The sequence below is a fragment of the Maylandia zebra genome, linkage group LG4 (genome assembly GCF_041146795.1).
Source record: "Maylandia zebra isolate NMK-2024a linkage group LG4, Mzebra_GT3a, whole genome shotgun sequence".
NCBI classification, from domain to species: Eukaryota; Metazoa; Chordata; class Actinopteri; order Cichliformes; family Cichlidae; genus Maylandia; species Maylandia zebra.
The window spans coordinates 9910196-9923820 of NC_135170.1; the positions used below are offsets into that span (position 1 = coordinate 9910196).

General features: G+C 46.8%; 1 protein-coding gene across 2 annotated transcripts; it reads left to right on the forward strand.

Moving 5' to 3' along the window:
- Positions 1–244: 244 nt before the first annotated feature.
- On the forward strand, positions 245–11473 carry nfil3-2 (nuclear factor, interleukin 3 regulated, member 2). 2 transcript variants are annotated; one of them, XM_004562907.5, is made up of 2 exons: positions 245–553; positions 6884–11473. In XM_004562907.5, the coding sequence occupies exon 2, from the start codon at positions 7421–7423 to the stop codon at positions 9290–9292; it is 1872 nt and encodes a 623-aa protein (XP_004562964.1). In that variant the 5' UTR covers positions 245–553; positions 6884–7420; the 3' UTR covers positions 9293–11473. The 2 variants fall into 2 exon arrangements, with proteins under 2 accessions (XP_004562964.1, XP_004562965.1); XM_004562908.5 differs by lacking the exon at positions 245–553 and adding an exon at positions 1437–1775.
- The last annotated feature ends 2152 nt before the right edge of the window (positions 11474–13625 follow it).

Here is a 13625-nt window from a genome sequence, read left to right on the forward strand (position 1 = left end):
TATGGGTATCATATGCCCTCATCTGGCTGAAATTGCCTTTGAGCATAGTCCCTCCCCTACTGGACCTGTCTCCTCCCCCTGAACCCCCCCCCCCCCCCCCCCCACTACCCCTGACCCCACCCCACCCCAAACAGGATTTGAAGGCAAGAAGAAAGAGACAGGGAGGGGGCCACATCCGAGAGAGAAACAAAAAAACGTGACTAGGCACCCAAAGCGTCCTGTTATGCAACAACTGACCTACTAACATACATTCAGAGACACACACACACGGAGGGAGAGCGAGAGAGCGAAAGAGAGAGAGAGAGAGAGTTGGAGGGAGGGAGGAATTGGAGCAAACATGACATGAGGAGCGCGCTCAAAACAAGGCACTGTGTTCTCACTCTCGCATATACCTGCACTAATCGGGAGAGCTGGTGTTTTCAAAGTGGCAAACGGCGTGTGTGTGTGACAGAGAGAGGGAGATACTGTAAGGAGAGAGAGACAGAGCCAGCAAAGCGGACTGTTGGGCAGGAGCCGGACTGTGTGTGGATCCTGTCGCTTTTAAAGCAAAAAGGTAAGTTGTTGTTATTGACTGGTGCATACATGCCCAATACATGTATGTGTGTGTGGATCAGAGCATATATATATATATATATTCTTGAGTTGCTTTTTTCCTCTGAGCAGCTGGTCGCCGCGTTTACAATTTGTTTTGGTGCCTGGATGTGTTCGCCTCAATGTCAAGGCGAGGCTGTACCCCGCCTCCTTGAGAGTGTATGGAGCTATATGAGGATCTGTGTCAGAGAGAGGAAGCGGATGGGAGGAAGTCGGTGTGGGGGACCGGGGGGGATCGGGGGGCTTTGCAAAAAGATTATGGGATTCCTTCAGAAAGAAAGAAAAAAAAGGTGCGGCTGCTTGGTGGAAGCAGGGGCAGGTGAGTGCGGACAGCCCGCCGTGGAGCGGAGTTGTAGGCAGGGTCAACGCATCCGCTTCTTAGCGCGCATGCCCAAATTGAATATTCATGGTTTGTTGTGGTGCTTTTAGGAGCCAATCTGCTGTGCTTAACCCGCACACCTGCTTTCGTAACACACGTGGCTCACGTAATTGTTATTTAACCTGAATACATGGTGCAGTTATATCATATTTAATAACAGTTATTATTACCAGACCTATAAATAGGCTGATAATAATAAATATATAGGCTAATACTTGATATTAATGGGAACTCCACCAGCTTATACACCCTTCTTTTTGGTCTTATTATAATAATAATAATAATAATAATAATAATAATAATAATAATAATAATAATAATAATAATAAATTATTATTCACAATAATTATTATTGTTGTTGTTGTTGTTGTTTTTGCAAAAGCTGCGTGAATAAGAGTCGGGTTTACGTGCTGCGGGGCTCTGGAGCAGCTACAAATCTGTCCTCGCTTTCTTTTGGGTTAGTAGGCTAGTCCGTGCAGACAGCTGGAAAAATCCCATGCAGGCTCCGAGGACACACTTCTCTCTGTCACGTGTAGCAGCTCTTTGTAAAGGTTAACGCGGCTGTGCAGCCCTCCTTAACCCTTTAGTGGCCCGTAGGCTCGTATTAGTCTGAAGCAAGCACAATACAAACCGGAGCACACCGACACGCGTGATCGAGGCATGATCGCGTGGATACGCACGGACGCTCGGCTCTGCTTGTCTCTCCTTTGTTTACAACCCCGGCTCGGACTGATGGGAGCCAGCGTGGATCGCGTTTGAGGAATGGTGAAGTTCACGGGCTCCGATGAGTGCAGCCGAGTGCGAGGTGAGGCGCGCGTGTATGTATGTGTGTGTGTGGATCAGAACATCTGGATCAAATGTGGGTCAGATGTTTCTTGGTGTTCCTCAGTAGCTCGGCAGACAGCTACAATAGACGCGTGCTTATTTTTCGTAAATATGGCAGCGCGTGGAAAGCTTGTCGAGTTTCGCTTGGAAGGCGATTTTGAGGCGGTGGGTAAATTTTGCGGCAGAGTTGGGATACACGCTTTTCCTAAGATGACCGAGAATCCGCTGTGCACGAACACGATTTGTTAGACGGTCCAACAAAGGAGGAATGTGGGGGGACATGTTTCTCTGACTGGGCTGCTCACTGGCTCAGATTTATTTATTTCTGGGTCTTCCGTGGGTCCGCCTGGTGTAAATACGCATCAGGATATTATAACGTTGAACATGAGCCGCGCTTCACCGCAGGTCAGCACCGGCTGAAGCCGCAACATTCCTCAACTAGAGCGGGGGCTGAATTCAGGCACTAGTAACTCTACGGCTAGTAACAAGTAACTCTACGGCTTGGGTTTGTTTTGAAAGTCACCTTGGCTTCATCTCCCCAAACAGCTTTGTGCGGTTTACACAGCACGTGGGCATCGTACCCGTTGTTCTCTTCCAGATCTCCGCTCCAGCAGCGTGCGGGTGTTTTTACACACCGCATGGTATAAACAGCAGATTTAGAAAGAGAAACAAAAATGATTTCAGGTTTTTGCTGTGGGTCGGCTTCCCCGTCCTCAGCGGAGCGATGCGTTCCTTAAAGGGATTTCACGCAGTTTGGGGGTCACGCTGTGGCCACAGTGTATATGCGGTGTGTTAAACAAAGGTTCCAGGTTGCATAATAAATTAATTAAATAACAAATGGATTAAAGAAAGGGGCAGATTATGCAATCTGCGGAAGCTCGTAGTCTGCGGCGAAGCAGCGCTGCGCTTTGCTGCGCAGAGGTCGCTGCCAATTGGTTGGCGCACACACTGGGTCTCTATGCCAGCTAAGAATGTAGGTCACATCTGTCCTGGGGTGGGTGGAGAGGAGGGGATGAGGCGCACCACTGCCGCTGACGAGGAAGGCAGAATCAGAACACCACCAAAATAAATCCTCGCCCCGCCGTAACAAAGAAACGAGGCGGTCATGCAGAAATAGAAAAGTGGCACTGCGAGCAGCTTCATTTTAACACGTGTACATTTTTGAAAAGAGGAAGAAAGAAAGAAACAAAAAAAACTTTCATGTCATTCCACGACTATTGCATCATTGCATTGCGCGACTGAGCCAACTCCCTCTTTTAATCTAGTTCTGAAAAAATAAAACAGATAAAACCTTTCTTTATCCAGCCTAAATAGAGTTCATGGTCAGGAGTATGGCGTGGTTTCCATGCTGTCCTACTTTGCGGCCTCTCGGCTTTCTCGGGGTTTCCTGGCACATGTAAGATGATAAAAGATGAGGGTTTGTGCTTTGTTATTGTGCTGCGGTTTGGATCCAGCACAGAGGCGAATTACAGCATTTAGTAGGCCAATGGAGCACATGTGACTGGTGCAACACATGGACTTAGTCCCTCTGCTTTCTTTTTCTTTTTTTCCTTTTGGAGAGAGGCTGAGTATCCAGAGTGATATGGCCTGTGTTCATGGAACAAGCTTACAGAGGACTCTGCCTTGCCTTGATGGCATGCTGTCCAAGCCTTTATATAAAGTTAACACCCCCCCCCCCCCCCCCCCCCCCAAAAAAAAAAAAAAAGACTTGTAGCCCAGTGACACCCCCCCCCCCCCCCCCCCCCCCCTCCCCCCAGGGGCACTGCACCATGTGCCTTAAATTGCATTTTTCCTAAGGGTGAATGGCTGGTTGGGGGGGTTGGACAGCGGTTTCATCATTCGCCTTTTCTCTGAAGCATGTGCACCCCCGACCCATGTGCACACACCCTTCTCCTTTTATGTCAGACCTGCAACCCATTTCCTGAAGTGCTCCACAGAAACACGTGTGCTGGCTTTTGAACTGACTTCACTATTTCCAAAGCTCACTGCCACATTTAGACTCTTGCGGTTCGGCCCCTGTGGTTGTGCGGGCGGGGGCGACTTGGATTCTTTTACCGTGCTATCATTCCACAAGTGCCACAGAAACCTGGCAGTGACTTGTGGAGACTAGATGATAGACTGGAAAGAGCGGTCTAGGTTGAGGAACTGTGTGCAGAGGTTAGGCAGTGTGGTTCAAACGCATGCAAAATGAAACACTTTGCGCTTCGTTCTTGGCGGCGATGCCTTTGTGGGTTTTAAAGCATCTTTGGAGATGTGAAATCTATTGTTTCTTTCTGATGGCGCACACATGAAACGTAACGCAGGCTCAGTAGTGAAAGAAGACCATCAACACCTTCTGCTATGATTCATGCTCATTCACACAGCCTGAATATTTGAAGGTGCAAAAGAGGGAGAGACAAATAAAAAGAAAAAAAAGCACGAACCTCCACTGTGAGTTAATTAAACAGAGGAGTTAATTCATGCGTCTGGCTCGTCCTGACTGTAGGCGAGATGTGGAATAATGTTCACGTGACGTCAGTCGACCCTCCTTTTGTTACGGAACATGGTTTTCTCACCATCTGCTTCGGGTCGTGTCAAGCCACTGGTCCAGAAACATTGAGACAAAGTCCAATATGATTGGCTAACCCCCTTCTTTCTCCCCCTTTTTGTTGCTATGGGTGATCCTTCTTCTGATGCAATACCAACACTGTCGCAATTGCCACTGTTTACCCCCCCCCCCCCCAACACTCACCCACCCCCATCCAGCTACAGTATAATCTCATCTCCATCCCTTTTCTTTGTTTTAACTCTCCCTCACTGATTCCTCTTCGTTTCTTTGTCTTCGCTCCACTTGCTCTCACCTCTGTCTATATTTGCACAATGCTCTCATTTTCCATGCATCCTTCTTTTTTTCTTTTCTTTTTTTGTCTTTCTTTTTTGTCAGCCCCTCCCTTGTCTCTTCACCTCTCCACTGCTGGGCTGACCTATATTCCAGCAGGCCGTACAGTTGGAGGCAGCTAAGACGTATTTACAGAGTGCGGTCGGTCCCCAGTTTGTGGGTCAGTGGGACAGGCTGAGAAACAGTCTCTACCCTCGTTCTTGCGTTGCCGTGCCCAGCAGCCACATGTCGGAGGCTCACGAGGACACCCTTAAACCATTCAGCTGAGACTTTCAAATATGGTGTAACTCTAATGTAGCTTTTATTGGATTACTCTGAAAGACAGTTTCAAAAAGCCAAAACTTGTGGCCCTGTTTTATAGTTAGTCTGGTTTCTTCTGTATATGAGAACTAAAAAAAAAGTGGGCTGAAATCCGTGTTTATTGTGAGGAGTTACGTAACAATATGAAATCCACAGGACAAGCAGAGCACAGTCGCTGCAAATATCTCACTAGATTATGAGATTACAGATTGTCACAGTGTAACAGCAGCGCTTACGCACTTCAACCTGGAAATGCAGATGATTTGCTGCACTTGGGATGAGATTACCATTCCATTTTCTATGCAACTTGATAAGCTTGACCTCCCGAGTTTTTAGGCGCTTTTCCAATTGGACCAGTTCATTTAAGAGCAGGGAGAATTGTTGCTGTCTGACACCTCTGAAAGAACAAGTCATGCAGAAGAACAACAACTGCATGCGCTGCCTAATTATTTTTGCAACAGGAGTCTGTCAGGTCACATTACAAATCACAAAAGTTGTCAGAAATCACAAATCTCAGTGTGGAAATTGGGGGAGTAACAGATCATTACAATTTGCACAAAAAGTCTGTGCCAATCTATCCAGGCAATACTGAGATGCTTAATGGGATAATTGAACCATTTTGATAGCTCTAGAAAATGTAGGAAATGTGGCCTAGCTGTTGAGATACTTAGCTCCAATCCAAAGTTGTGGACCAACAAACCAACTGACTTTGAACACCACCGAGCCTTTAAACAGATGGAAGCATTTAGAAGAATTGCTGATTTGCTTAATTCTGCGTAGCCTCAAAATCAGCAGAATTGTACTACTTTGGTATAAAGGTGCACCTGTTCAGCTAATTACTGAGCGCTGAGGTGTTCCTCGCCATGGTCTGACCACCCTCGCATTTTACCCCCAATCTAACGATTCTGTGTTATCCCAGCCTGTGTTTCTGCTTCCCGCCTCCCTTCTTTCCTGGGGCCACTGACCTATATTTATCAAAGCCCCACCTCCCAGCTGCCCCCCACACCTCCATATCTCTCTTCAGTTTTTTTATCCTTGACCTGCATTAACGATGCCTTTGTCTGCCTTATCTGCTCACTCTGCATCATCGATTTGGCACTGAGTTGTTTCGGAAAAGAATGCTGTCACATTCCTGTGCGGATGAACCAAGGCGGGGGGTAGCAGTGTTCGTGGATGGGGTTTCTCAGTGGAGAGCCAGTCTGGTGTGTGTGTCAGGGAACCCCACGGCTCTGAGACTGACTCACTGTTTGCTCTGTCTGGCCCACATATTCATCTGGCAAAACAAAAAAAGAGCTAATCCTTAAACAGTTTAGTTTTCATGCTCTCAGCATGTCCCAGACTGATGCAATTTCTGTGTTTTTATTTCATGTGTGTGTGCCTGCCTCGATTGCGATATACTTCTATTTAATTTACAAGGCTTTAGTTTTGCCCTCAGCCGCCTACATAAAACCTTATTAGCTCAGACCTTGCGACATTTTAGCATGCAGCGTTGAACAAGTGTGTTTTTTAAATCCTGGGTGTTGAAACAAAACAGGATCATCAGCCTGGCGATGAACCCACTGCTCACATTGCATCACAAAAGTCAACATGACCGGGCCGGGGGTCATAGGTTCCAGACGGATCGGATCAATAGCAAGGCCGAAAGGTCAGACAGTGAGGTCTAGCATCTATTCACTGGTTGCCAGGGGCGACACACTCAGTAAAGGCCAGACATCCCAACAGCAGAGGAAAGCTTTTCTGTTATAGATATGTATTTATTATATTATTTTGCATGCCAAAAGAAGCTGGAAAATGATAAAAAAAAAAAAAGTTCAAATAACTGTAGTTCTGATGTGAGGCTGCAGGATGGAACAGCAGCAGTCAGCAGTGGATTAACAAATGGTTTTTTTTTCTGTTTTTTATCTCTGCAGGCTTTCATCTTGCAGTCAACTGCAGAGAGAACAGAGAAAGACGGAGGGAGGGAGAGCGGCGCTCCCCAAGAGACTGACACGCTGAGGTAGACAGGCCGACCTACATCCTGCTGTTTACGTGGAGATCTGGGACACCTCCTTGCCAGTTTAGCTCCGTGTGCTCTATGCTAAACCTTTAACAACCAACTAAAGCAAGAATTTGGGAAGAAAAAGAGGGAACTAAAGGACTGATCTGAACTGCTTTGGGTCTGTAGTACTCCGAGGAGCTCGGACACTGAATTGATAACCCTTCAAGTGGATAAATGTGGGTTGCTAATGCTGAGCTACAGTTGTTCTTTATCTTTTTGGCTAATTTGGACACTTGACTGTTTACCTGGCATAAGTATACCACATCTACAATAACTAGACCCAGAGCCTTGGGAGACCAGTTGTTTTCATCACTACCCCAACCTCCCCCCACCCCCACCTTTAACCTCTGGCCTAATTCTTCACTCAGTTCACCCAGCAACATTTCAAACTGGCTGCCTCTCGACAAAAATGGAAAATCTAACATCGGCTCTCAAAACGTTAAACAAAAACTCAGGGAATAACCTAAACTGCCTTGAGACCTTCAGCGGTTATGAAGAGTCTCTGCCTTCTATCCAAGGGACTCCAACTCGTATGGGGCGTCTCATCAAACCCAAGCCCAACATGACCTGCAGGCGAAAGCGGGAGTTCATTTCCGATGAGAAAAAGGACGCCTCCTACTGGGAGAAGCGCCGTAAAAACAACGAGGCCGCCAAGCGCTCCCGGGAGAAGCGGCGTCTCAATGATATGGTTCTGGAGAACCGCGTCATTGCACTGAACGATGAGAATGTGAGGCTCAAGACAGAGCTGCTCCAGCTGAAGCTGCGCTTCGGCTTAATAAGCACTGCCTCCTACATTGAAAAGAGTCAACAAATCAGTGCGGGTAGCAACGCAGGAAATGGAGGTTCCTCCTCCTCCTCAACTCAGTACTACTCCAGTGGTTACTCTAGTGGTTCTCAGGTGATGGTGAACTCTGACTCCTCTGAAACGGAGCAGTCGGGACGCAGTGAAGGCCACAGGCAGCTGGTGAAATACTCTCCACGTGGTTCCCTCTCTGACATGTCTGACGGCTCCTCCAGAGACAGCCCAGAGCCAATCCCCTTTGAGATCAAGCAGGAAGGTGACAGGCTGGAGATGGACATCGCCAACGGCACCACCACCCAGATCATGTTTAACATCCACCGTGGACTGGCCTCTGTGCCCACCCACCACCAGATCCAGCAGCATTCTCAGGAGTTAGAGGCTACATATCACAGCCAAGAGCAGCAGCAGCACCACCTTCACCAACAGCCCCAACCCCATCAGGAGCCCGTTACCTCTATCAACACTGTCAGCCAGGCCGCCTCTCATCCGCCTGCTGCCCAGAGGAGCGTCATTCTGTACGGTGCCAGCAGTGCCTCTTATCCCGTGGACTCCTTGACCAGGACGCAGGATGCCGAGCTGCTGAACGTGCAGAAGCAGGGCAGCACCGGCAGCCAAGTGTGTGCTAGCCAACAGCCCATTACAGAGAGCTCCACGGAAACAGTGGCCGAGGTGACGAAGCAGCTTGAGAGGAAGACATTAGATTCCCCTCCGTATGAGCTCTCAGACTGCCGTAATGAGGCTAGAGAGAGACAGGTGTACCGTGTTTGCCAACTCCCCCAGCAGCAACTGCAGCAGGAGCAGCATCAGGAGAGCGATTCATCTGCGGAGCTCCACCACAAACAAGTGGAGGGTGTCAGCCACTCACACTTGTACCACCATCTCCAGCAGCCTCACTCATACCTCAGCACACAAGACGAGGAGCCACCTGTTCTTACTTATGAGGGCGGGCCCAGGCATGAGGCTTATTACCAAGGCCAATCAACCTCCTCTTGTAAGGAGGCCACATCCAGTGAAGGAGATCCTTGCAGTCCAGAAAAAGAGGCATCCACAGACGACGATGAGCTTCCCTCCTCGTTGTGCTCAGAAATGGGCAGCTTCCACAACCCGCATCTTACCATCCACCAACCTGCCTCGCCTCTGCCCTCCTCCCAGGGCCCTCAGGCTCAGTGCTGGGACCCTCAGGGGGAGGTGAGGGGAACCGCTTTGCCCCACAAACTGAGACTCAAACACCGGGCCATGAGCACCGGCAGCAGCAGCAGTAGCGGCAGCAACTGCTCCGGCCAAGAGTCCCCAACCACCCCTCCCTCCGCTACGCCGCCACCTCTCCCCCAGCATCCCTACTTGTCCCTGACGCCCCCACGAAACATTAAGCAAGAGAGCTCAGGCGGAGGTTGTAAACAGGCGGCCTCAGGGGAGGGGGCCAGGAAGGAAGGTGGAAAAAAGGAGACAGGTGGACGAAGGAACAAGAGGCGCGATTAGGTGACATGGACTTTTAGTTGAAGTCGTTATGACAACTTCAATGACTCAAAGACACAATTTCTCATCGAAGAACTACCCTGCCATCATGCCTTTTGCCCTATGATTGACTCACCCCTTTTCAGCCCTCGGGACAGGAAACTTAGCTTTTCTACTCCACTCCCACCCAACGAGGCTGATCATCTTGTAGGGCTGTATTATATTTGTATATATTGTACAGAGTTGTAATTTCTTACATCCTCTCCATACTTACAGATGCACTTTTGTTTATGTGATGAGAAGAGGAATGGAACTGTCCACTTTTTCTACTTTTGTCATCCAACAATATACAGTTGAGTACATCAGTGAAAGCACATTTTGATAACAAAAACACAAATAAAGAATGTAGAAAAATAAACGCTTCAGGCTTTATCAGTGCTAAAATTTTGGTACATATCCGACTGTAGAGGAGCATACACGTGTATGGCTATCTGCCTTAATTAAAATCAAATGCAAACATACACTGGGGACATTCCCTCGACCAAAGAAGCACCAACAATACTATCAATAAGAAGTTCCATACCTCTTCCCAGACCCTACCTCTACCACCCCATGCTTTCCCCAGTCATCTCCATTATTTCTCAAAAGATCACCATCACCTTTATTTTTTAAGCACTTGGTTTGTATAGTACTGTGATATATGAATATATGTATCTATTTTAAACATATATTTTACAAAACAAATTTGAATACAAATTGAACCAAAAAAACAAAAAACAAAACAAAAAAAACTGCAACAAATCTTTGGAGGATTCTGAAAGCGACCCTCCTGTCTCGAATCGACTCTCTTCATTGTCTACTGTGGCTACAGGACCCATTCGATTTGAATCACCTCTCACTTGATTGTTGAGCTTTAGCATTAATCGGTTAGTTAATGCCTAGTTTACACTTAAACGGCCGTCCATTTTGGAGCGCCAACAGCACTGAATGGAGAACGTGTTGTTCCCTGAGGCAAAGGCCTCGTTAAAAAAAGAAAAAAGAATCTTTGAATTTTCTTACCTTTAACCAGCCTTTAAATATTCGGTGGACTTCACCAGCTGCAGGCTATGAGCCTTTAGTTCATTTGAGCTTTATCGACCATATCTTCTTCTTGTTGTTACCATTCACTGGCCCAGTGTATTTATTTCCCCTCCCTTCACACGCCCATCACTGTAGAAAAAGCCCACAGGAACATAGATGGAGAATGTGTACAGCTCTTTTTAGATGCATACTGCAGCCTTGATTTTGAACTTTCACGTCAGACATGGGACGCTTGGGAGGCATGAACGAAAGCAGGAGGAATTAAGTCACATTCTTATGAAACACACTACAGTGCACTGAGTCTCAAAGTTCCTCTTGTGGAAACACCTAAGAAAAGAGCCCTCCACAACTACTGTTTACTTTTATTGTCATGAAAAAGTGGTTTTGTAGTGTGACCAAGCATGGCCCCTATGGCTCGCATTCAACATGCGTAACTGAGTTAATACAGCTCATAAGCTGACGCTACAGCGAAGTTCTCTAACTCTTCGATCGAGTAAACAATTCTGAAATGAACGAAGAGAGGGCACTTCCCTTGTTTCCCATTTTTCTCCGTTGTTCATTATCAGGGGTTATTCGTGGTAGTTCTGCTACTGGGCAGTGCTGAATTGCCTTCACTGGATTCTAGTTTTTAAAAGAAAAAAGTCTATGTACCATGTTTGGCTTTTTGGTGCTTGTGTATAAATGTAAAGTTTCCCCTCCCCGCCCTCAAACAACACTGTAACGTTTGTTTCATTGGTTTTTATATCCTGTTTTGTTTTGTTTTGTTTTATAGTCAAGAGGTGATGTTCTGTTTTCCTCTATACTGTGTCTTTTTTCCTACTGACTGTGATGACATGTATTTGCCTCATTACGCTCCCCCCACCCTTTTCAGTGTGTATTAATCAGTAATGTTTGTGGTTTTGCTGATGGTTTTAATGAAAAAGACAAGGACAAAAAAAAAGAAAAGAAAAAAGGCAAAGATAGTGTGGTGTGTAGAGATGGGTGGTGGTTGGTCTGGTTGGTCATTACCATCGCTTCCTTTTGACATATGTAAAGACACTAATGTTCATTGTGGAAGATGGGAGCATTTCAAGAAAACTCAAATAAAAAAGAAATAATGTTGACCCGTCAACATATCAAGAAAAATTCTTGTTTGTCCTTGTTTGTGTTTTGGTGGCTTAATGCAATCGCACCTACATTGATGCTACGTGCACGTTCATATCCACCTTATCCACTGACTTTTACAGCCCGCTGCACACGGCTGACACTGAAGTGAGCAGTCGTTTGGATCTGTGTACGACTCTTGGCTGGCAGTGTACAAAAACACAGTCTGTAGGCACCATATCCAAGCTGGCAGCCTAGTTTCTGCTATCAACTGAGATGATGATCCATGAACCTTATGCAAGAGTCATCAGTTAGGTAATAATTACTCAGTGATTGGCATAAGAGAGTGAGTCACAATGAGAACGCAAACATGTTAAATTAGAGCAATTTTTCTTGTGTTTCTTGAAGTTTATAAAGGTTCTTCCTATAAAGATCCTTCTTGCTGTTCTCAAAAAGTTTAGCAGGAACACCCTGTTTTCACTAAGCAGAGATAGCCTTGTACTTAGCTAAATGTCCCCACTTGCTCTTTTTTGGCATCCGAGACCAATCTGCAGAGAGAGGAGCGTCGCACTAACACACTAACACACTTTGCCTGGTGGCGCCAGAAAACTCGTCTGATGTAACACTGGCCTACTTCTACACAGACACCCAAGCTCATTGCATGAAATAACCACTAAACATTACACTTGTGCGTGCGTTCTTCTGATTACGGCTTCTCTGGCGGCTTATGACTCGTGCTTTCAACCTCTGATTTCTCTCCACGTGACGTTGAGGGCTTTTAAAATGAAACAAAAATATCAACTCTATCCCACTCTTGACGTGAAACGTTCAGCCAAAAGGTTAAGGGATCGCTTTAGATTTGCAACAACTTAAACAGGTGTGCCCCACATAACGTCGGTGAATATTTATAGCAGAGGAGCAACACAGACCGGACTGAACAGCATCTGACCTGTGAGAGTCAGCGCTGTGTGATGCAGAGGACAAAGCCAGGGCAGAGCCAGTCTGAGCCTCTGACTGCTGCCACCAGCTCAACTGTCCTGCCAACCTCCTGATCAAGTCCCAGTGCGTTTATTGTATTAAAACAGAAAATGCTGCTGTGTAATCCTGTCTAAGTCCGCATTCAGACTCACGGGCTATACGGAGCCCCGTTTAAACACAAAGTGAGTGTTAGCCGGAGTTCAGCACTAGTATTTGGATTCTATATTCAGGGATCGATCACTAGACTGCCCTTTGGCTCAGGTGTCACATGCAGAAACTGTCTGGATCATTTCTTTCCCACCCTCCTTTAAAGCAAAATGGGTCATTTTCATAATAACATAAAGGGCAAAGGGAGGAGCAACACTGGGGGGAGTTAACCCAGTAGGCTAACTTGATCTAAGCCTCCAAACAAAGCACCTCTTTGAGGCTGACACATCAGTGCCTTTCACAGTGCACTGTCATACACACACACACACACACACACACACACACACACACACACACACACACACACACACACACACACACACACACACACACACCAGTGCCCAAGAGCACACATGTACGAAAAGAAAAAGAAGTATACAAAGTATCATCTCATAGGATTTTGGCTCTTACAGGGCATTCCTTATAATAGCCAGCCTACCCAGCACCCATAGGATCATTCCAAGGTGACACTCCCTGTGAGAATAACAGAGCTCAGGCAGCATTTTTTTGCTGCGTCTCTTATTTTCCTGATTTGACTTGAATGGCTGCACCACCGGAGCCTGCATAAACAGGTCAGGAAAGTAGGTCAGTGTGCGTAACAACGGAAAAGAGAGGAGAATGAGACTGAAACACAGGGAGAGAGGGAGACACAGAGAGAGGGAGATGAGTGGGGGGTGCTGATAGATGGATCGATCAAGGTTAAGGCTCCATCCGTGTCATTCTTGTTTGTCTGTGGCAGCAGAGATACTCTTGACAAACAAAGCAGAAACAGGGCTCTCGTGTTACCTGGCTCCCCTTCTCAGTCTGGGGTAAAAGGGTTAGTGGAGCAGGAAAGGCAGTGGGAGGAGTAAAAGAGGCATGTGAGCACAGAGCAGAAGGGAATGGGAGGGGGGTGCCTCAAGGTTCTTAAAATTGTAAGGTAAAGACCCTACAATAATAAAGAGAAAACCCCAACGATCAGATGGCACCCTATAAGCCAGCAAGCACTCGGTGACAGCGGTAAGGAAGA

Coding starts and splice junctions, on each gene's coding strand:
- nfil3-2 (XM_004562907.5), top strand. CDS start 7,421: ATGGAAAATCTAACATCGGCTCTCAAAACGTTAAACAAAAACTCAGGG.